General features: G+C 54.8%; 8 protein-coding genes across 8 annotated transcripts; 3 read left to right on the top strand and 5 right to left on the bottom strand.

Moving 5' to 3' along the window:
- The first annotated feature begins 467 nt into the window (after positions 1–467).
- On the top strand, positions 468–4,357 carry BP01DRAFT_353344 (EF hand domain protein). The gene has a single exon (XM_025574163.1). It carries the CDS (start codon positions 599–601, stop codon positions 4,181–4,183), a length of 3,585 nt encoding a protein of 1,194 aa, XP_025435008.1. The 5' UTR covers positions 468–598; the 3' UTR covers positions 4,184–4,357.
- Positions 4,358–4,402: 45 nt separating this feature from the next.
- Positions 4,403–6,516, bottom strand: BP01DRAFT_353343 (WD40 repeat domain-containing protein). The gene has a single exon (XM_025574162.1). It carries the CDS (start codon positions 6,215–6,217, stop codon positions 4,574–4,576), a length of 1,644 nt encoding a protein of 547 aa, XP_025435007.1. The 5' UTR covers positions 6,218–6,516; the 3' UTR covers positions 4,403–4,573.
- A 145-nt stretch (positions 6,517–6,661) lies between these two features.
- BP01DRAFT_353342 (NAD(P)-binding protein) lies at positions 6,662–7,721 on the bottom strand. The gene has a single exon (XM_025574161.1). The coding sequence runs from the start codon at positions 7,707–7,709 to the stop codon at positions 6,927–6,929; it is 783 nt and encodes a 260-aa protein (XP_025435006.1). The 5' UTR covers positions 7,710–7,721; the 3' UTR covers positions 6,662–6,926.
- A 287-nt stretch (positions 7,722–8,008) lies between these two features.
- BP01DRAFT_388853 (fungal specific transcription factor domain-containing protein) lies at positions 8,009–10,408 on the top strand. The gene is made up of 3 exons (XM_025577873.1): positions 8,009–8,960; positions 9,016–9,296; positions 9,356–10,408. Exons 1-3 carry the CDS (start codon positions 8,296–8,298, stop codon positions 10,015–10,017), a joined length of 1,608 nt encoding a protein of 535 aa, XP_025435005.1. The 5' UTR covers positions 8,009–8,295; the 3' UTR covers positions 10,018–10,408.
- Positions 10,409–11,877: 1,469 nt separating this feature from the next.
- On the bottom strand, positions 11,878–13,727 carry BP01DRAFT_353340 (uncharacterized protein). The gene is made up of 4 exons (XM_025574160.1): positions 13,420–13,727; positions 13,078–13,350; positions 12,580–13,020; positions 11,878–12,519 (listed from the first exon to the last, which is right to left on the bottom strand). Exons 1-4 carry the CDS (start codon positions 13,653–13,655, stop codon positions 12,255–12,257), a joined length of 1,215 nt encoding a protein of 404 aa, XP_025435004.1. The 5' UTR covers positions 13,656–13,727; the 3' UTR covers positions 11,878–12,254.
- A 298-nt stretch (positions 13,728–14,025) lies between these two features.
- On the bottom strand, positions 14,026–15,709 carry BP01DRAFT_371226 (MFS general substrate transporter; the record flags this gene model as incomplete). Its single annotated transcript, XM_025576654.1, has 4 exons — positions 14,026–14,198; positions 14,255–14,419; positions 14,495–15,016; positions 15,076–15,709. The coding sequence occupies 4 exons, from the start codon at positions 15,707–15,709 to the stop codon at positions 14,026–14,028; spliced, it is 1,494 nt and encodes a 497-aa protein (XP_025435003.1).
- A 378-nt stretch (positions 15,710–16,087) lies between these two features.
- On the top strand, positions 16,088–17,369 carry BP01DRAFT_413384 (PQQ repeat-containing protein; the record flags this gene model as incomplete). The annotated part of the gene is made up of 1 exon (XM_025579000.1): positions 16,088–17,369. The coding sequence occupies one exon, from the start codon at positions 16,088–16,090 to the stop codon at positions 17,270–17,272; it is 1,185 nt and encodes a 394-aa protein (XP_025435002.1). The 3' UTR covers positions 17,273–17,369.
- Positions 17,370–17,830: 461 nt separating this feature from the next.
- On the bottom strand, positions 17,831–19,836 carry BP01DRAFT_353338 (dihydrolipoyl dehydrogenase). The gene is made up of 4 exons (XM_025574159.1): positions 19,582–19,836; positions 19,385–19,464; positions 18,820–19,302; positions 17,831–18,761 (listed from the first exon to the last, which is right to left on the bottom strand). The coding sequence occupies exons 1-4, from the start codon at positions 19,721–19,723 to the stop codon at positions 17,922–17,924; spliced, it is 1,545 nt and encodes a 514-aa protein (XP_025435001.1). The 5' UTR covers positions 19,724–19,836; the 3' UTR covers positions 17,831–17,921.
- Positions 19,837–20,147: the final 311 nt, after the last annotated feature.

Below are 20,147 nucleotides of genomic sequence, written 5' to 3'. Positions count from 1 at the left end.
GAGGGTCTTCGTCCTTGAGGCTATGTGTGTGTCTCTCTGACTTAGCATTTGTTCTGCGTTTGATCTTAGTGTTGTGATATTGTTATTCTCCTTGTTGATGTGTTCAATAATGCTGTATATACCTTCAGCGGTGTGACAATGAAGAGCGTACGATACCCAAGGTATCAATCTGTCTGTCCTCCATGATTTACATCTCGGTGGCTTGGCTGAAGTTAGGCGACATAGTTCCGATAGCCTTCCACATAGGGATGGCGGCGCTAAGTATTTCATACTCCTTGATAATGTCTTCCTAGGATGATGAAGGCAATAACTAAAAGTTGGAAGTGATATGTAGTTTTCTCGATCCCTGCAGTATTGACCCAATGGCTCGGCCGGCCCTTCACGGCAAAGGCGGTCATGACCGCAGCTTCCCGCCCGCCAAAGGCGCGGAGAACCTCGACACTTCCGCATTGTTCAACCTGTCGACCCTTGACCCTCAATCCCAGATACCATTCTCCAGATCTATTTTCAAGTTTTCTAGCTTTTGAAATCAGGGGTAGGGCGGATTTCAATAGCGATGCCCCTATGCGCCTGATCGACCGTTCATTCCTTGGCCGCCATGTCGGACTCCCACTCCCACTCCAGGTCGGTTCTGGCACGCTACCGACCGCTCATCTATCTCCTCTCCGGAGTAGCAGCAGCCTACGCGATCGTTTACATACGGCAGCACCTTCTCCACCCAGCAGGTCCTGGCGCTTCTTCTTCCCCAGGTGCCTCACGCCTTCATCGCCGCCGCGCCATTCGCCGCCAGCGACGCAACAACAGCAACAGCAACAACAACAATAATGACCTCCCCGAAGAGTCCTTCTTCTCCGCTGCAGACACACCCTCATCGCGCGCCATCGCACACCTTGAACAACTGGAGCGTCACAACGGTGTCTACGGGACTTTCCGCATCGAGACCGAGGATGGTCGGCGTGTAGAAAGCGGTCTTCTTCCCTCGCTTCTAGCGACTCGAGACCAGCTCATGGAGCAGGTTGGAGTACCCCAGGCCCATGCGGAGCGGATGCGGGAGATGATGGAAGATACTTTTCTAGAATCTTTTCTCGCCCTGGATTTCCCTTCCAGTCATCGCCTGGACGAAGGCAGTCCCGAGCGCGAGTATTTGATTGCGCAGCTTCAGCGGCGTGGGATCTCGCGCGCGGGCATTGAGCGGGCGCTCGTTCGATTCAATGCAGATGACAATTACGGGGCTGACTTACGACTACGGCGACAGAATGGTGAGAGGGTCACGCTGTCCACGTCGAGCTTCCCGTATGAGACCGAGGAAGGCGAGTCGCGGCCTACGACCGGGGCGCAGAATAATGCGGCGGGAGATGGTGGCGATGAGACGGTCGTGGATGATCAGAGTGTCTTCTCGTGGCGCGACGGCGCGGAACACAACAACGACGATGTGGCGCCGGTGCGGGAGGGCCAGAACTTGCTGAACCTGCTGTATCATATCGCGGAGGACCAAGCGAGGAGGGATGGGTATATCCACCGCGGGGTGACGTGTAACAGCTGTGGTGCTATGCCGATCCAGGGAATTCGGTATCGATGTGCCAACTGTATCGACTATGACCTCTGTGAGACGTGTGAAGCCATGCAGGTGCATATCAAGACCCATATGTTCTACAAGGTGCGCATTCCCGCACCGTTCCTCGGCAGTCCCCGCCAGTCGCAGCCAGTCTGGTATCCTGGAAAGCCGACGATGATGCCGCGCAGCTTGCCAAGGGCATTGTTTAAGCGGTTGATGAAGGAGACTGGATTTGAGAATACCGAGTTAGACGCGCTCTGGGATCAGTTCCGGTGTCTGGCTAATCACGAATGGGAGGATGATCCGAACAAGGTGTACATGGCCATCGACCGGAAGACCTTTGATCGGTGCTTTGTGCCAAACACCTCCATTAGGCCTCCGCCCCCGAGTCTGATCTACGATCGTATGTTTGCTTTCTACGACACCAACAATGATGGATTGATTGGGCTGGAGGAGTTTTTGAAGGGCATTGCAAGTCTGAATAACAAGAGTAACGACGAACGGCTTCACCGCGTCTTCAGAGGTTACGATATCGACAATGATGGTTACGTCGAGCGAAAAGATTTCTTGCGAATTTTCCGAGCTTACTACGCCCTCAGCAGGGAGCTCACCAGGGATATGGTCGCCGGCCTGGAAGATGATTTTTTGGAAGGGGGTGCTCGCGATGTCGTCTTGGGGAGCCAGCCAATTAGTTCAGCATTTCCTGGCAGCATTCCCAATGGGGATCCCTCACGGACTGGCGAAGGAAAGCGAGTCAATCATGATGGCGATCTCGAGATTGTCGACAACGAGGGAGTGCTACGTCTCGATGGGACGGATACCGGTGACCGCTACTCAGTGATTGGCGATGCGGCAGTCCGAAGCTATTATGGGGTCACGCGACCGGTGTTGCCCACGGCGAGGCGTCACTCTATCTCCGGTTCTGCTCAAGCTTCTGGAAGTCACGGAAGAAGAGAGCCAGGTGCCGAGGAAGCCGGGACTGAAGCCGATGATGCATCGAGCTCGTCCGGAGCCAGCGACCGATGGCCTCCCCCAGAGCACATCCGTAACGAGGATATTGTCAGTGCTTTGGGAGCTTATGTCCCTGTCCATGAGATCACTGATCCTGTTGATCGGGCCCGCATCGGGACAGCCGTCTACAACCGCATGTACGCTACCGATCAGGTGCGTCTTCATGTCACACGCCGAATGGGCGTTCATGACCGATGGAGACGAAGGGGGTTCTACACAGACGAGGAAGACGGCGCCACCGCCCCTGTTGGCTATCAAAGCGATCTGGACGCGGCGAGCTCTGATGAAGAGGAAGACAACGAGGTTGACGAATCCCAGCCGGCCGCATCGGAATCACATCCGCCGTCGCCTCGTTCTCGCTCCTCATCCAAGGTTCGGTTCCAGGATGACCTAACAGATGACTATGACGTGAGATCAAACCCGTCGACTTCGTCGAGAAGCATTCTTGTGAGCGAGCGGTGGGGCGGATTTGAAGTGCCTGAAGTGGAAAGGGACGTTGGCAAGGAGATCTTATACCAGGTCACGCAACAAGGGTTCAACGAACTGCTGGATATCCTTTTCAAACCCAAGGAGGACCTGCTCATGGAGGCCTACGAGACTCGTGCCGAGCGTAAATTGTGGGCCCGCGAGATTGAACTCACTGAACAAATGGAGCATGGTAAACAAGCTGCTCGAGAGATTTCTACCGTCCAGCCCGAATTTGAAGCTGAAGAGGAGGAAGGGGAGGAGGAAGAGGAGGAAGATGAGGAAGAGGGAGCAGAGGCAGCGATGCAGAGCATGATCCGCAACAGCTCCCTCGACGAACTCCTCCAACGGACAGGATATTCCGTCCAGGGCCTCGAGAACGTACAGGCCTTGGCCCCACCTACCCCCGACATGCATCTCTTCGATGACAATGTCGAGTCGCTCATCGATCCTACCGAGACAGAAGCCATGGCCGCAGGACTAGCACCATCAACGAATCCGCCCTTGGAACCTCAGGGGAACGGGGATTGGTACCCGCCTCCTCTCGCGATCTCGCCCTCCTCGCCGTCTCTGTCTACCTCCTCCGTTGCCTCGGAACCTGCAGAAGACAGCAGCAGGCCTCCGTCCGCCGCAGCATCCTACTACGATCCCACCCTTCCGCACCATCGTCCCAACGAAGAAGACCTCATTCCGACCTCCACTACAATCTCCTTCCACCAACAACTCACCAGCCGCAGCGCGTCCCCATCGCCATCTCTATCCCCCACTCTTCTCCCCCGTCACCAAACCGACCTTCCCACCCAGCTCCGTCTCGACCCCAGCGGCTCCACCTCATTCCCAGCCCCGACCTCCCATTTCCACGCCTCCTCCCCCGAAGCCGAAGCCACCGCACCCAAACTCTCTCCTTCACCCATTCAACCTCTGCCCCCGCCATCCTCCACCCTCCCAAAACAACGGCCTGGTTCGACCCTGCCCCCATCGCCGGTCACGCTTTCCCGCTGGGCGTATTTGAATAAGGTCGAGCGCGAAGCCAAGGAGCGCGGCGGCAGCGGGGCGAAACTGAATTTCGAGGAGTTTGCGCAGCGCATGGCAATGGACCGGGGACGGACTCTGGCGTTCGTGGCGAGTTGGATCGAGATGGCTAGTTTTTAGTCGTTTACACTGCCTGCAGTTCGGCGCTACTTAGCTTTTCTTTCTAGGGTGGTGTATCCTCCGTGTAACATACATACGTACTGCCATTCGTCTGTAGCGGTGCGATTGGCGGTAATTTGAGGTCAGGAGATCAGGAATAGCCCTATCCAGATGTGTGTATACGTTCTCTTCTGCCCTACAGCCTAGGTGATTTGACTCCGAGAAATAATATCTATAAATGGCAGTCGTGATGGGATGTACATAATCCGGATCGTGATTGTCCTATACTTGAGTAAAAAAGAAAAGAAAAGCCTTAGCTTTTGTAGTAGTAACAAGGGAAGAAAGAAAATAACATTATCCCATGACCCCTACACCGAATCGTCTATCTTGCGAATAGAACTCCCCCCGAAATCAATCCCAATAGCGAATCAACCCATCCAACCCACCCGTAACGACCTTACTCGTCTCCTGTGGGTGCCAATCCAGACAAGTAGTGGCGCCGCCTTCCTTCCCGCCGGCCAAGATCTTATGGTACATCTTGCCGGTTTTCCAGTCCCAGAAGCAGACATAGCCGGCGCTGTCGCCGGAGGCCAGGAACTGGCCATCGGGCGAGATGCGGATGTCGATGGCGTAGCCGGCGTTGTTGTGGCCGCGGAAGCTCTTCTTGCGGTTTTGACGGAACTTGTCGGTGGCGCCGTAGACGACGATCTGGTTGTCGCCGGACTGGAAGGCGACGTACTTGCCGTTGGGGTGCGGGGTGGCGCGCGTGAGAGCGAACATGTAGGGTTCGGCGATGAACTTGATGGGGACGGGAATGCCGTACTCCCAGGCGCGCAGGGACTTGTCGTCCGAGGTGGAGATGAAGCGGCGGTTGTCGTCGACGAAGGTGATGGTGTTGATGGCAGCCAGGTGGTGGTCGTACTCCTGCACCAGCTCGCCGGAGCGCGTGTCGAACTGCACGATCTTCTTGTCGGACATGCCGGCCAGGAACTCGTGCGACAACTCCGGGGACGGGTTGAAGCGGATGACGTGCGGCGTCTTGCCCGTCGAGAACCGCCCCACGCACTTGCCATACTCGGTGTCCCAGAGTTTGATCTGCCGGTCGTACGAGGCCGTGAGGAAGGTGGTGCCCGTCGGGTGGAAGTCGGTGTCCGTGATGGCCTTGCTGTGGCCTGAGAAGGTGCGCAGGAGCTCGCGCGAGTGATACGCGTCCCAGATCTTGGCCTTGCCGTCCGCCGCGGCGGAGAGGAGCAGGTGGCCCGACCGCGGGAAGAAGCGCAGCGAGGTGATCGCCTTGGTGTGCGACTTGTAGGTGTGGAAGAGTTTCTTGGGGATGAAGTTCTTCGTGCTGCCCGGTTCCTTGCGCAGGTCGATGTCCAGGTCCTGCGGGATGTGCATGTACGTCCGGCCCAGGTAGTCGAATTGCTCGCTGCCGTGAAACTCGGTCGTCTCCGCCGTGGTCGTGTCGTCTTGGTAGTCGGTCGCCAGTTTGTCCATCGGCGCCGGGACGTGCGCTGGTACCCCGCCGGCGGTTGCCGTCTCGTCCTCGTCCTCGTACACATACTCCTCGTCGCTGGCCAGCTCGCGGTCAGCGGTCGCTCCTTCAACGGCTTCGTCGTCGTAGTAGCGGTCGTCCGATTGGTATTTGGCCCAGGGCCCCAGGTACGCGCCCTCGCCCTCGACGATGCTGGGATCGCCCTTCTTCTGTCGCTTGGACCGCAGCGCGGCGGAGACCGCCTTAGAGGGCTTCATCTGAATGACGTCGCGGCCACCGAACTGCGCCGCGTGGGCGAGGTTGCCAACGAACTGCTCGGGCATGGTCGGGTTGCGCGTGTAACCGAGACTCTGGAAGGTGCGATGCTGCGCCGTGAATGTCGCTTCACTGATGGCGGCCTCCTCGGCGTATCCGGTGGGGACGTTCTTGCGCTTGAGGCCGTTGGGCCCCTCGGTGGCTTTGAAGGGGTTGGCCGGACCTTGCGATGGTCGAGAAAGGTCATCGTATGTGGCGTTGTAGGTGAGGGCGGTAGAAGAGGTGTTAGCGAGCATCATCTGCATGTGTGCTTGGTCCTGTAGGGATATTAGCCATGTGAATGTTTTAAATTTAGATATTCTCGTGGGAAATGAGTTCGAATCCAAGGATTATAGAATCTCATGAAGGGGACCAAACCTCTGTGTTCACTTCGGGCGCCGCAACAATCTTGGTCGCAGACGGCGCCGGGGGCTGGAGTGCAGGGGCGGAGGGAGTGGTGTCATCGTCGCTTGACTCGTAGCCAGCTCCGAGTAAAGAAGACATGACGCCTGTGGTGAGGTTTGCGATCCAAATAAGAATTGGACCGGCGCTATTAGCGAGAGAGATGAGCTGCGGTCTCATCCAGAGCTGCTCGGGCGAAGCTCGAGAATCCGAAGGCCGGGTATCGGAGCCACTATGTTCCGAGGTTCCTCCCATCTATGCCTTAAATAGTTATGTGCAGTAACTTATTAACTACCAACATACACCGGTTTCTACTTCAACAACTTAGGGGATAAGACTCATGACTGCGCAATTGAAAGCTAAGATGAAGTTAAAGAACAGGCTTCTCAAACATGAGTCGATGCATGCAAAGCAAATATGACAGGAAGGACATATATCTCTTCAATTATGTTAAACCCATTTTTCAGAGCACTTTAAAACCAATTGTCCTGATTGCCATTATGGCTGAGGAGCAAGCCGCTGTTCTGCGCGTCCAGACGGTCAATCACCTGGAGACTCTTTCTCACGCTCTCCTCAGGCTGGATTTGTCCCTCGAGATCCGGCTTGACTATCTGGAACTGCTTCAGCATGAAGTTGTTCGCTTCTACAACTGGGGCTGGTTTCTCTCCTCCTGCGAGTGATGAAGTCAGTGATTGTTCCAGCTTGCACAGCATAGGAGATCTCCAAAAGTAGGAAAAGGCACTTACCCTCCCACGTATCCACCCATCCAGGGCTCAAAGCCAACACCTTGATGCCCTTCGGCGCCAACTCTGCCGCATACTTAGCGACCACGACGTTCACCCCGGCCTTTGCCACAGCGTATGCGACCGCTGCACTGGAGCCGATCTTAGAAATGAACTCTGTGACTGATATGCCGCTGGAGATGTGCACAATCTTCTTCTGGGTGCCCTGCTCAATCAGAGGCAGGAAGGCGTTAGTCGTCCAGATGCCGCCGTAGAGATTCGTACTCAACGGCAGGTCGAAGATGGCCCTCATTGCTTGAGCATCAAAGGGATATTCCGTCGGCGGAGTGCCCATTGTGGCCCCGTCCACGGCATTGGAGTTGTGGATTAGCACGTCGAGCTTCCCACCAGTGACGGCTGCGGCGGCTGAGGCAGCCTCGAGAATTGACTTGGGGTCCGTCACATCGCCTTTGATCAGGTGCACATTGGAGTGGTTGGAGGCGAGGTCCAGGATTTCGGGCGATTCAGGGTTGCGTACTATAGCGAGGACGGTGTTGTCAGGGTTGGCTGCGAGTTGGCGCACGAATTCGCGGCCGATGCCTTTAGAGGCTCCGGTAATGGCATATGAAGACATGGTTCTTGAAATGGGTGAATTGATCGATGGCTTTTCTTTGATCTCACTTAATGTTGATGTTATGGAAAGGTTTATTACTTCGTTACTACTTATTTATATTGTAGTGTCTTGCAGCATCTTCGTATACATTACATCCACGATTATCAACCGTCCCGACCGGACGGTCCGGTTGCCCGGTGCTAATGACTTGGTACAATAATTAGTTGCTGTGACTGGCCGGTGATGCTGACTACGCTTACCAACCCGAGCCTCTCCAACTCAACCGGCCGCTCCGTTTCCTCCCCACCCCCCGGTCCTTGAAGCAATGCTGAACACTAAGTATGAACACCCCAGTACCTGCAGTCAAGAGGAGAGCATGTGTAGCATGCACCGCTGCCAAGGCAAAATGTACCCCGCATGGAATCAATCTCTGCCAGCGCTGCGCGCGGTTGGGCAAGTCATGCACATACCTTGATCTCCCGCAGACGAAGCGGAAGCACAGGGCTGCTCCAAGGTATCCACTGTTTGCAATCCCTGCATCACACCTGTGAATATCATTAATGGGTGCAGTCGGGTGGAAGTGCTTGAGAAAAAAGTTGACCAGCTGATGTCGCAGCTGGCTGCTATGGCTCAGCAGCAGACCGGTCAGACATCGCCCCATACCGCCAATACCTCCAATCCGCCCCTCACCGAGGTGAGCTCGTCGCACGATCCCGAGCTAGATTCGACAGAGACAGACATTGAGGCGCTGCTAGATGCGGCGAACGATCCGTCTCATGGAGTCTATCCACCGACCCACTCTGCCTTGGAGGGCCAGCCGTCGATCGTCGATCGAGGGCTTGTCTCCGAGGCCGAGGCTGAACGCTTACTTGCGACCTTCCAGCGTCAGCTAGTGCCGAAATTCCCCTTTGTGATGCTTGCGCACGGCGAGACAGCCGCTCGTCTCCGAGTTCGAGAACCCTTTCTCTTCCTGTGTGTTGTGGCTGCGACCATAGGCAGTGCGCATGCATTGTGCAAGACCGTTGCTGAGGAGATTATGAAGCATGTTACCGTGAGGTTCGTGACACGGTCTGAGAGGAATCTCGAGTTACTCCGCGGGCTGTTAGTGCACAGCGCATGGTACTCGTATCCTGCAGAGAGATATCATCCGCGACTTCTGCTACTGGTTCAATTCTGCATCTCTACTTTGTATGACCTGGGACTGCACAAGAAGCCTTGTCTAAGTCCTGATGAGCAGCGTGCGCTGCTAGGTACGTATTGGTTATCGGTCGGGTGAGATTTGTCTGCGCTGATGGATGTCGCTCCACACTAACTCCGAGTGTATCAGTGTCTGTGGCACCCTCAACCGGCCACATACCTTGAAGCATGATGGCCGAACCGATGACTGCCTGGACAGTGTGGCATCGACACGACATGCATCAGATCGGTGGATTGCGCCATTCATCCAGCTCGCGTCTTTCCTGGCAACCATAGATGAGGTTTACGCTTCGATACAGGCAAGTGAAGGGAGGATGCTCGTCCAAGTGACGCGCGGCTCTCTGCGGCGACAGTTCAACAGTGTGAAGGCAAGGATAGAAGAAAAACTTCCGAGCTACCCTGCATCGACATGTGTGTTGTGCTCTAGATTCCGAGCTGCGGTAGATGAGTGCTGACCCAGACTGTTGCAGCGATTGCAATCCGCACCGAAATACAGTTCGCAGAGCTGCGGCTCGAGCAACTCTCTCTCCGAGAGGAGCTGTGGCTTGCAGAGCCTGCCAACGCAGTCAGGCTAACCATGCTGATGGACATAATCCAGCGAAGCAAGGAGCTTATCCGCACAATCAGTAGCCTACCCGCGTCGGAAATTGCCGTACTGACGATAACCACCAGTGCCCACATTTGTGCGGCCGTGGGCTACCTGCCCACCGCAGTACTGGCTCTTCTCCGTCTCATCTCCCATGGCCCCGCCGATCCTGCCATCGAAGCGCAGATACAGGCCGTCGTCGATGCAGCAGAGTATCCTAGCGTTGTCACGGAGCTCGCGAACGCGTTGGAGACAAGACTGGGGTACATGTCTGCTGCGGAAAAAGAGGCGGATATTCTGGGAAGTCTTTGCTCGAAGATGCGGCTGCTGGCGCGGTGCTATCCGTACCAGATCAGAGCAATTGTCGGGGCTGTGCTGTCTCAAACCACTAGTCAAGGGGCGGCGTCCGTGGCGGCGGGTCACGCGAATGCGGCTATAACGACACCGCAGGTTTGGCCGTCGATCTATGGTGACTTGGACGGCATGTTTCCTGTTGACGATACCCAGTGGGAATCTCTGTTGAGCAGTTTTACCGCTTTCGGCTAGCAGTTGACGCTTCAGAGCGTTGACGGTCAGGAGTCAGAAAGTCAGCTCGACGGGATGGCAATGCATATCGAAGGCCGCCCTCAAACTAGCAGCAAGCGGGCGACTCGCCAGTGAAGGAACCCACAGTACTACCGGTGAAGCCGGCTGCAATGCACTTGGTCTCCAAAGAACTAGCCTTATCGGGAATCAAGACCTCCATTGGATTCTAACTTGCCGCGTCACCTTCTCATTATTCCGACGTGATCTGTACAGTTCTGAGAGCGAGATAGTTTAGTCCACTCACTGTCGGACAACATCTGCTTAGAAAGTAATCCTCACGAGAATCTTGTCTACAGAGATGTATAATCTGCAAATCTTGGATCAGCGCTATGGAATGAATCTCAACTTTTGTGCATAATGGTTGTCCCATGGTATATTATGAGTTGCAGGGAGGGCTTGTATACTTAAAGTTCTCATGCTGGTATGTACTGTCTTAGGGTGAGAATGGTAATGTAGATGGTCTGGTATAAGATAAATGTGCCGATATGCCCCTTGACATGTCTCGAGTGTTACATGTGTTCGGCTCCGACATCTTTGGGCGCTCTACCCTAATCGAACCCTTACCTTAGCTAGTATAAAGCATCGCGCAAGTCCAGCTATTGGCAAGGTCCGAATCTCCCGAACCATCGTATCGCGCCTGCTGGGGACGCGGACATATGGACGTTGTCGCGTTAATCCCACTTGACTCGTGGATGCGAGCTTATCGTGAACGACCGACGGTGCCACTGGTTCACTGCCATCGAAGAGATTCCAATTCTCTTGGCGCATCGTATGCGCTGATGCTGCTCATTCCAGGGATCTCAGAGTGTCGGTTATGAAAAAGAGAGTAACTTAAGGAGTGAGGCAGCGGCTGTATGTATGACTGACAACCCTACATCCTCAATCTCTGCATTGATGGCGAGAAGTGCAGCAGAGACCCGACGGCAGATGGCTTGATCCAGCTCATGCGAGGTTCGGTTCATTGTCAAATTGGCGCAGGGATTCGATGCGAATTGAAAGTTCTCAAAGCACTAAAACTAGCTGCGTTCAGTAAGCGTAACTTGTTAGGGTTTGTGGGGGATCATCGATTCTTGAGCTCGACCCGAAACTTGGACATCGCACCCTGAGCTGACTTGGCTAACCACTAATTCATGCAATGTGACAAAGGGGGTACAAGCCAAAGCCTAATAAAGATAGGCACATACGACCACAGGGTGTGGAAAATAGGGCTTCCCGTCCGCTCAGCCGTACTCAAGCCACACGCCGGGAGGTTAGTAGTTGGGTGGGTGACCACCAGCGAATCCCTTCTGTTGTATGTTTTTGATGCCTTTTAATCATTATTCATTGAGGAGGACAGTCGTCTGCTCCTGTACTGGGTATTTATTGTGTTTTTTATATAAATAGTCTTTCCCAGTTAGTAATTATCAAGCTCCCAAATATGACTACGAGATCTCATGTTTGTTTGACCTGTAGATAGCTCAACATCTAGACGTCGATTACACCAACAGAGTCGTCTACCCAGAGGAATATTCCTCCCCCTGCCACTGAGGCCACGCCATCTCCCCGTTCATCCCGGTCTCAAAAAGCTCCAAGCCGAAGAACCCCGGATACGCCAGCGCCAGAGCATCAACATCCACCGAAAGAGGCCGATCATCAAGCAGCGATTGAGAATGCGTCAAGTCGGTATCTCCCTCTTCCTCCTCCTCCTCCTCCTCCTCCTCCTCCTCCCCTCCCACCTTCCCAGTGGCGATTGTCGCCAGCACCCGCGAATGTGGTCGTAACTTGACGAATCGCGTAAACACAATATCGCCCAGCATGTAGGCCGTGTGACTCGTTGGCAGCCCTATCGATCGCAGCCACTCGACGAGCCTCAAAACCAGACCGTCCAGGCCGTCCACGTCATGGCCCGCGGCTCGCAGGTGGGACTCATACGTGTGCACGAGGCCGCACAGGGTGAGCGCCGCGAAGGTGATGAGGTGGTATATCTGGTCCGTCAGATGACGGGTCCGGTCATCCGTGGTACTGATTGCGAGATCGATGATGTTCTTCCCGTGGGGGATCATTTCAGCGATCAGGGATGCGGTGCTGCTGCTGCTGCTCATGTTGTCGGATGGCTCGTGAGGGGACGATCTCAGGCAGTTTCTGTAGGCCAGAAGGTGCGCAAAGTGAAAGCCCATGCGGAGAAACTGGGAACGAGGTTGGGCTTTTTGAAGGTTGTGTCAGGAAGCACGCGCAGCCAACAAAAGGTGAAGGCACCTACAGAATAGTGTGCGAAACTCTTGTTGCCAGTTTGCCAGGGCACTTTTCGCCGGTTCGAGGTCCCAGTGCGATCCGCAACACTTGCGGTAGATGATCCAATAGAGCTTGATCTCGGCAATCATTCGTGCTTCGTAGTTGGTGATGCTGTCCGTTCGCATAATTCGCGCGCAGCGTTCAATGTCGACCTCGGTCAGGAGAGCCTGGCGACGGGTGCCTACGCAGTATCTAGAAAAATAGGTCAGCTCCGATGACAAGATAGCATGATGGCAAAGAGTAGAGACTTGCTGTAAATGAGCCAAGCATAGGTGGTTCCATAAACACCACGCATCGAAGTGGGCTCGTGCGGTAGGAAGAGCTGCGTCGGATCGCATCACCTCGTGCAGATCCGGGCTGATCGATGTCTGCTGCAGAGCATAGCCGGTTAGAAGCCAGCTGTCCATACTCAGTGGCACTTGAGCGATGGTAGTTGACCAAAGGCTCAGGATTAGAACGGCCTGGAAAAATTGTGTCGTTTGAGGGACCACCAGTAACGAGGACGTGACCAGACGCTTTGCTTCTCGAAACAGCTGCGGCGCGAGTCGGTCTGCCAGGTCTTGCGTAGTATGCCGAACAGCAATCAGCAATACGCTGCATGTAAGGAGCGGCGACTGTCTGATCTGCGACAGAAGCGCTGGGGTTGAGATATCCTCTGGGAACTTCACCCATCTGCCGTAGTGGGTATGGAATCTGACAGCCCAGTGTAAGCCGGTGCCAGTCTAGACTTCATGGAGCATGCGCACTCACAATTCAACTAAGGAGTGGGCAATGGACGGGGAAACCAGGCCTGCAGTTATTGGGTCGGCATATGCTTCGGGACGAACTTCACTCTGCTCCGGTGAGCGTACTCCAGCGTCTAGAGCAGCCTCCCTAATGAGGAGCACAGGGCCTGGATCATGTTCGATGGCGCCCTTTTCTTCTCTCGAAGGCAATCCGTGGTTGTACTGACTGGCTAAGGCATCGATCTTGACATCGAGGCGATTGAACAAACGCTCTACCGTTCTTTCCAGTTCGCGGATTCTGTGCTTATAGCTGTTAGCTCTTGATACCTTCAGCACTGAATATGAGACAGTGAACGATGGAAGGCACCTCTCATCGACAGCACTCTGCTGCTCCAGTGCAGAATTCTGTTTCGACAGGGACTGAGTTGACGGGCTCAACTTGCGACTAGGTCTCGCCAGCTCGAGATCCAGCGAGCAAGGCTGCGCCAGCGTCACGCACCGAAGGCAGCCGCCGTTCATATTGTTGGACGGATAGCATCGTGTCTTGTTCTTACGGCACGAATTGCACGCCTTCAAAGCTCGACCTGTCCGAATAGGAGGCATGGTATGACCAACTCGGAGACATGTTGTGGCCTAGTATTGAGAGGACTCTAACTCAAAACCAAGTTGATGGCGTTCTTATCTTATCGGGAGGCACTTGTTGTACAAGAGTGTATGTACAAGGGATGGCGAAGTTTAGCGTGAAATGGGGTGATGGCAGCCTCAATGTGGTTTAGCGGCATAAGATGGTACATACACCTGCATCTTCGATCTTCTTCATGAAGTTATCTTTCACTACGGCTTCGACTAACAAACAAACGCCATCAGCCTCAATCGCATCGAGTAAGACTAGTGAATGAGCTTCAACAAAGACAATTTTTCTGATAACGTATAAGGATATCATTTCTCAGAGGCCTGGTATTATCTCATTCTATCAGACTTGATCGCCCATTCTACTTGGGTTGTCAGATTCTGTCGACTGTCTCGCAGCCAGGTCATCCCCATAATCAAACAAGCGGTAGAGCACTTTCCAAGCTAGAATGATGACAGCGGCTGCGATGGCGCAAGAGGCAGCTATGATAAGTCCACGTGTGTACCGCGGTGCATCTATTGCCCTGGGTTAGTCCGTGAGGAAAGAAAAGGAGCACACTGTCCCATCATACCTTGCGTGCGGAACAACTGATTGCCTGGTAGGTTTGCCAGCTGGATACTCATAACATACGCCGCCAGCGCCACGGGACGTTTCCGGTCTGGCATCTTGGTAGTCAGCCAGGCGGCGCTGATCGCTTGAGCGCAACCCATGCCCATTTGTGTCCACACGACTCCTCCTGCCGTTTGATGTCAGCTTTTACGGCCTACACGAGTGCCACGGCAAGGGAGTATCGAAGAGGTCAAGCACATACCGTAAAGCAACCATTTTCCACTCGAATCCGGCGCCAACGCCAACCACAACAATCCCACCGCGCCCCAGAGGTAGCCGATGGCAATGTGGATCCCACGCTCCCGCGAGCGATCGCTACTATACGCCAATGTTACGGAGAGAAGCAACGCGCCGGCGCTACCGACAGAGTTGAGGCCGTTAGCTTGTAGGCTGGTGAAGCCCAGACTTCGGATGATGGAGGGGGCGTAGGTGTTCATTGGGGAGATCATCAGCATCGACAGAAAGGCAGCGGCTAGGTGTCCGTAGAGACGCCAGTCAATGAAGGTGCTGCGCACGTCAGAAAGGGTGATAGTTCGCAGCTGCCGGTGCCCTTGTGCTCGTGGCGCCTTGGTGCGGTCGTCGTTGAGCACGCGGGTAACCACAATGGAGGCCTCGCGAGGGGTGAAGATATTGTAGGATTGGCGGAAGAAGGTCTTCGGATGGATGGGACTGTGTGGGAGGTACAGATATGCCACAATCCCAAGAAAGCATGTCAAAAGGCCCTCTGCATTTTATTTTGTCAGTTAGATAGTGTGAAAGTCAATCGGTTGAGTGAAGGTTCACCGATCAGGAAAAGCCACTGCCACCCATGAAGCCCATGTCGACCACTTAGTGAAAGCAGACCAATGGAAAGAGGACCGCCGAGGATCCCTGCAAAGCTGTTCGAAGCCCAAAAGATCGCATAACGCAGCCCAAGCTCCTGGTTCGTATAGTACTGTGAAATGTAGAGAGCGAACCCCGGAATATACCCGCCTTCGAGGGCTCCTATGAAAAATCGGGCAGCGATCAGCCCAGACGCATTCTTGATGAATATCTGGCACCAGGTTGCAACACCCCAGACAAACATCGTGACAGGTAGGAATCTCTCGGGGCCTATGTATCGACTGATCACGTTGAAAGGCAGCTCAGTGATGATGAAGCCCACGGTGAACAGGGTCTGGGCCAGGTTGATTGCCGAGTTATTCACATGAATGTCAGCCTGCAGTGTGTCTGTCAGAGCATTGCTGATGTTCGTACGGTCAAACTGCAAAAAGCAGAAGCAGACAACGATGAAAGGCAGGATGCACAAGTCGACCTTCATCTTCGCCTTGCGGGTTTCCCCAGCTGTGGGCTGGAGATCTGGATCATAGCCCGGGACGCTGATAAGATCATCATCGAGGGTTCTTTCTGGCTCATGGGAGTAGGTTTCCTTCGACATGGAGATGATTGAGGCAGTCATACTGGCTTAGGACGTTGGGTCAGAAGATAGCAATGCGTCTCAGCACGCTCAAGATGAGATTCCTCCATCTTTTAACCTTGGGTCTGTTATCTTCAGCGCGAGTTCAACAACTGCACGGGATAGGACGAATGATGAGGTGATAAGCCATGTTCTGATATCAGAGCCAGTATCACCGTCGCAGATGTGCAAAGAGATCCGATGCCAGCGGCATCCCGCCGGCAAGCCGCCGGCCCGCGGCATCTCGTTTGCGAAGCCACACCACACAAAACATGCAGTCAGCGTATAAGAACTTGTTCTTATCTCTTATTTACCCCTGGCTTCAACTTACTAAGTCATCTACGGTCTCATCAAGCAGAAATGGAGCAAAACACCCTGAAACGGCGAGGCGTGGGCCTCACCGGAGTCGACAAGCAACGGTCCTTCGGAGGCTACACACTCTTCTGCCCGCTCACCAGCGACCAAGCGCACCTCATCGACATCGATGGGAGCGAAGTGCATACCTGGAAGCTCCCAGGTCGCATCGGTCGACACGCCAGGATCCTCCCCAACGGCAACCTAGCCGTCAACACGCTTCGGCCCTCGCCGAACCAGACCACGCAGGACGGTGGCCCATTCCCCTTCCCCTTCTTCAACAAGTACGGCGGAGGTATCATGAGTGAGCTCGATCCAGAGGGGAAAGTCGTGCGCCAGTTTACCGACCCTCTCGCCCATCACGACCAGTACCACTTCGGCGACGGCCGCCTGCTCTACACGAGCCTCGAACCGCTGTCCGCCGCGCAATCGGCGCAGGTACTCGGCGGCGTGCCCGGCAGCGAAATCGACGGCCTCACCTACGCCGACACGATCAACGAGATTGACACGCGCGGCCAGCTGGTCTGGCAATGGAAAGTCTCAGAGCACCTGCTGCCCCGCGCCGCCGAATTCCCCCTGCAACCGCACTACACCCGCGAGCACTACCCGCTCATCAACTCCGTCCTCCCCTTACGCGATGGACAGCACATCCTCGCCTCGCTGCGCTCCGTATCCGCGGTGATCATCATCGAAAAGACCACCGGCGCCATCGTCTGGCATCTGGGGCCGGAGACCCTGGCGCAGCAGCACAACGCCACCGAGCTGGCCAACGGTAACCTGCTCATCTTCGACAACGGGGCCTTCCGCGCGGGCGAGTCGATCCCCTACTCGCGCGCCATCGAGGTCGACCGCACCACGAAGCGCATTGTCTGGGAGTATCACGATCGCTCGCAGCCCATCGCCTTCTTCACCCCATTCATGGGCAGTGCCCAGCGGCTGGCGAACGGGAACACCTTGCTGTGCGAGAGCGCCTTTGGCCGGGTCTTTGAGGTCACCCCTGAGGGCGAGATCTGCTGGGAGTACGTGAATCCGCACTTTGCCCCGTACCCCGATGCGGTGACCACGCAGCTGTTTCCGGGGGAGTCGAATGCCTTGTTTCGGGCGTATCGGTACGCGTTGGAGGAGATTCCGTGGTTGAAGGCAAAGCTGGACGGTGGCTTGAACATTGGCGGCATAGATGCCGGAGCGTAGCTTTGGTCATGTTCCCTGCTATCAACATACCCAGATGGCATAGATCTTCAAAATCAAGGATGACATTGGTGCATATTGTACATATCTCAAGTGAAACACATCTACAATTGGTAATGCTCTTGGCATTATGTCGAGTTCAGAGGGCGACGTGCCTGCGTTATGGGAACTGCACGTGACCCCCCCCCCGGCTCTTTTGCTTCAGTATGAACTTTCTTCTTCTTTGGATAGAACAACCTATAGTATTGTCATATGTAAGAAGCTATTGCGATGAGCTCGGATGGGGCGAATTGAAGCCCTTGGCTACAGTGTGAGATGGCAGCGTCTCTAAAGGGCACCAGTACCTCTAGCTGAGGGTTTGAGGCTCCCTATCGGAGCTCACTTCTGAGTGTAACCTATTTCTTCCTTTACTCATAGACAACACATATTAAGTTCTAGTCTGGATTGGTGGTGCTGGTTGATCTATGTACACCCCAAGATTAAAATTGATTCGCTCGTACCGATGTTGAGGTCCAAAGTACTATTTGATTCATGAAAGATTCGATTACACTCAACGACATAGGAGATATAATGGTGTCAATGCTACACGGGATTTGCTAGCAGAGCTAGACTAGAGATGAGGTACATGATGGCGGTAAAGAGGTGAAGGGGCTTAGAAGTGGATGGCCTTGGAGTAGGTGGCCATGGCAGCCTCCTTGAAGGCCTCAGCCAGGGTAGGGTGAGCGTGGCAGGTGCGGGCAATGTCCTCGCAAGAAGCACCGTACTCAACAGCCAAGGTGGCCTCGGCGATCATCTCACCGGCGTTGGGGCCAATGATGTGGACACCGAGAATGCGATCGGTCTCAGCATCGGCGATGAACTTGACCTGACCCTCAGTGTCGAGGTTGGTCTTGGCGCGGGAGTTGGCGCTGAAGGGGAAGGTACCGACACGGTACTTGACGCCAGCGGCCTTGACCTCCTGCTCGTTCTGACCGACCCAGGCGACCTCGGGGTGAGTGTACATGACGCTGGGGATGACGCCGTAGTTGACGTGGCCGTGGCCCTTCTTGATGTACTCGATGGCGGCAACGGCCTCCTCCTCGGCCTTGTGGGCAAGCATGGGGCCGAAAGTGCAGTCACCAATGACACGGATGTGAGGGACCTTGGTGCGGTACTCCTGGTCGATGACCAGACGGCCACGCTCGTCCTTCTCGATGCCGACCTTCTCCAAGCCCAATCCCTCGGTGTAGGGTCTGCGACCAATGGCGACCAAAACAACATCGGCGTCCAGAGTCTCCTCCTTACCACCCTTGGCGGCCTCAACGCTCAAAGAGACGGTGGCGCCGCTGTCGTCACCCTTGGTAACCTTGGTGCCGGTCTTGAACTTGATGCCCTGCTTCTGCAGGATCTTCTGAGCCTGCTTGGCGATGTCGGCGTCCATACCAGGACCGCCGATCTGACCAAGGAATTCGACGACGGTGACCTCGGCGCCGAGACGGGACCAGACAGAGGCCTACAGCAACATCGAGTTAGCACCGAGCTTGGTCAAATTGCATCAGGAAGAACCCTACCATCTCCAAACCGATGATACCACCACCAATGACGACCATCTTCTTGGGAACCTCCTTGAGAGCGAGAGCACCAGTGCTGGTAATGATTCTCTTTTCATCGATGTTCAAGCCGGGGAAGGGAGTGGCCTCGGAACCGGTGGCAACAATGATGTTCTTGCCGCGCAGAGTCTGCTCACCACCATCAAGAAGGTTGACCTGCACAGTGTTCTCGTCGACGAAGGCACCAGTACCCTTGATGTAATCGACACCGTTCTTCTTAAACAAGAACTCGATACCCTTGGTCAGACCCTCAACGGAAGTGTCCTTGGCCTTCATCATCTGCTCAAGGTTGAGCTTGACATCGCCCACCTCGATACCGCGCTTTTTCGTATCGTGGAGGATCTGGTGGTAGAGGTGGGAGTTGTTCAAGAGAGATTTCGAGGGGATACAGCCGACGTTCAAGCAAGTACCACCGAGACGGCCACGCTTCTCGATACAAGCAGTCTGTTGAATTAAAAAAAAAAATAAGTGACGGAGTTCAGTACAGCCCACCGCATCGGGGAGTGGAGAGGAACCATTATCATACCTTCAGACCCTCCTGACCAGCTCTGATAGCGGCAACGTAACCAGCGACACCACCACCAATGATCACAACATCGTGCTCGCCTGCTCCGTCAAGCAAGCGGTTAGCCGGATGTCAACCGGGAAGGGCTAGTCCGGGAGAGTAGGCATCGGCCGCAGCAGGCCTCAACCAGCCCGGAACGTCGAGAGCTGATCACCTACCTGACTCAGAGGCATAGCCACGTTTCGTGCGTCCGAAGAGAGCGAGAGAGGGGGCAGCGATGAAGTTGGAAGGGACAGCCTTGGGGCTGGCAGAGCGGAGGGCAGTCCGCGGCGTCGCCCGCGGCAGGACACTGCGGAACATGGCGAGAAAATAGAGGATGAAGCGAAGAGAAAGAGAGTTCAGAGGGAATTGAGACGAAGACAGGCAGCCAATCCTCCGAGCGAGCAAGGCCGTGAAGCGAGGGAAGGAGATAATTTGCGGGTGGAAGGAGGTTTGAGGATAGTTAGGGAAAAAGGCGTGTTGGGACACAAGAAGCTTCTGAGGTTCGTTTGGCGGGCCGGTATTATCGATACTGTAATTCCCATTGCGTATGTAATCAGCCCGAGGCCCAGACACCATCGGGTCAACTCGGTTACTCAACTAAATATATTGCCATGTTGCCGGTGTATAAGAGAATAGATCAACAGTTCGATGCACGCCGAAGATAAGAACTTTTCCTTGAAATCAGAAGCAAGTTGTTCTTTTGCTTGACTATCAAACCCCTCACAATCTGGCAGTCGGGACT

This window comes from Aspergillus saccharolyticus, assembly GCF_003184585.1.
Source record: "Aspergillus saccharolyticus JOP 1030-1 unplaced genomic scaffold BP01scaffold_3, whole genome shotgun sequence".
Lineage (NCBI taxonomy): Eukaryota > Fungi > Ascomycota > Eurotiomycetes > Eurotiales > Aspergillaceae > Aspergillus > Aspergillus saccharolyticus.
The sequence above is the reverse complement of the archived record's forward strand: the minus strand, read 5'-3'. Positions and strand labels throughout refer to the sequence as shown.

Bases quoted from the DNA above. Each gene is read 5' to 3' on its own strand.
- BP01DRAFT_353340 (XM_025574160.1), bottom strand. From the start codon at position 13,655: ATGCCTCCTATTCGGACAGGTCGAGCTTTGAAGGCGTGCAATTCGTGC. The intron at 13,351-13,419 runs GTGCCTTCCATC...CTATAAGCACAG, and splicing joins CAGAGTGCTGTCGATGAGAG to AATCCGCGAACTGGAAAGAA. The intron at 13,021-13,077 runs GTGAGTGCGCAT...CTGGGCTGTCAG, and splicing joins GCCCACTCCTTAGTTGAATT to ATTCCATACCCACTACGGCA.
- BP01DRAFT_353342 (XM_025574161.1), bottom strand. From the start codon at position 7,709: ATGTCTTCATATGCCATTACCGGAGCCTCTAAAGGCATCGGCCGCGAA.
- BP01DRAFT_353344 (XM_025574163.1), top strand. From the start codon at position 599: ATGTCGGACTCCCACTCCCACTCCAGGTCGGTTCTGGCACGCTACCGA.
- BP01DRAFT_353343 (XM_025574162.1), bottom strand. From the start codon at position 6,217: ATGCAGATGATGCTCGCTAACACCTCTTCTACCGCCCTCACCTACAAC.
- BP01DRAFT_353338 (XM_025574159.1), bottom strand. From the start codon at position 19,723: ATGTTCCGCAGTGTCCTGCCGCGGGCGACGCCGCGGACTGCCCTCCGC. The intron at 19,303-19,384 runs GTATGATAATGG...TTAATTCAACAG, and splicing joins CTGGTCAGGAGGGTCTGAAG to ACTGCTTGTATCGAGAAGCG. The intron at 18,762-18,819 runs GTAGGGTTCTTC...ATGTTGCTGTAG, and splicing joins GTATCATCGGTTTGGAGATG to GCCTCTGTCTGGTCCCGTCT.
- BP01DRAFT_388853 (XM_025577873.1), top strand. From the start codon at position 8,296: ATGTCGCAGCTGGCTGCTATGGCTCAGCAGCAGACCGGTCAGACATCG. The intron at 8,961-9,015 runs GTGAGATTTGTC...CGAGTGTATCAG, and splicing joins ACGTATTGGTTATCGGTCGG to TGTCTGTGGCACCCTCAACC. The intron at 9,297-9,355 runs GTGTGTTGTGCT...AGACTGTTGCAG, and splicing joins GAGCTACCCTGCATCGACAT to CGATTGCAATCCGCACCGAA.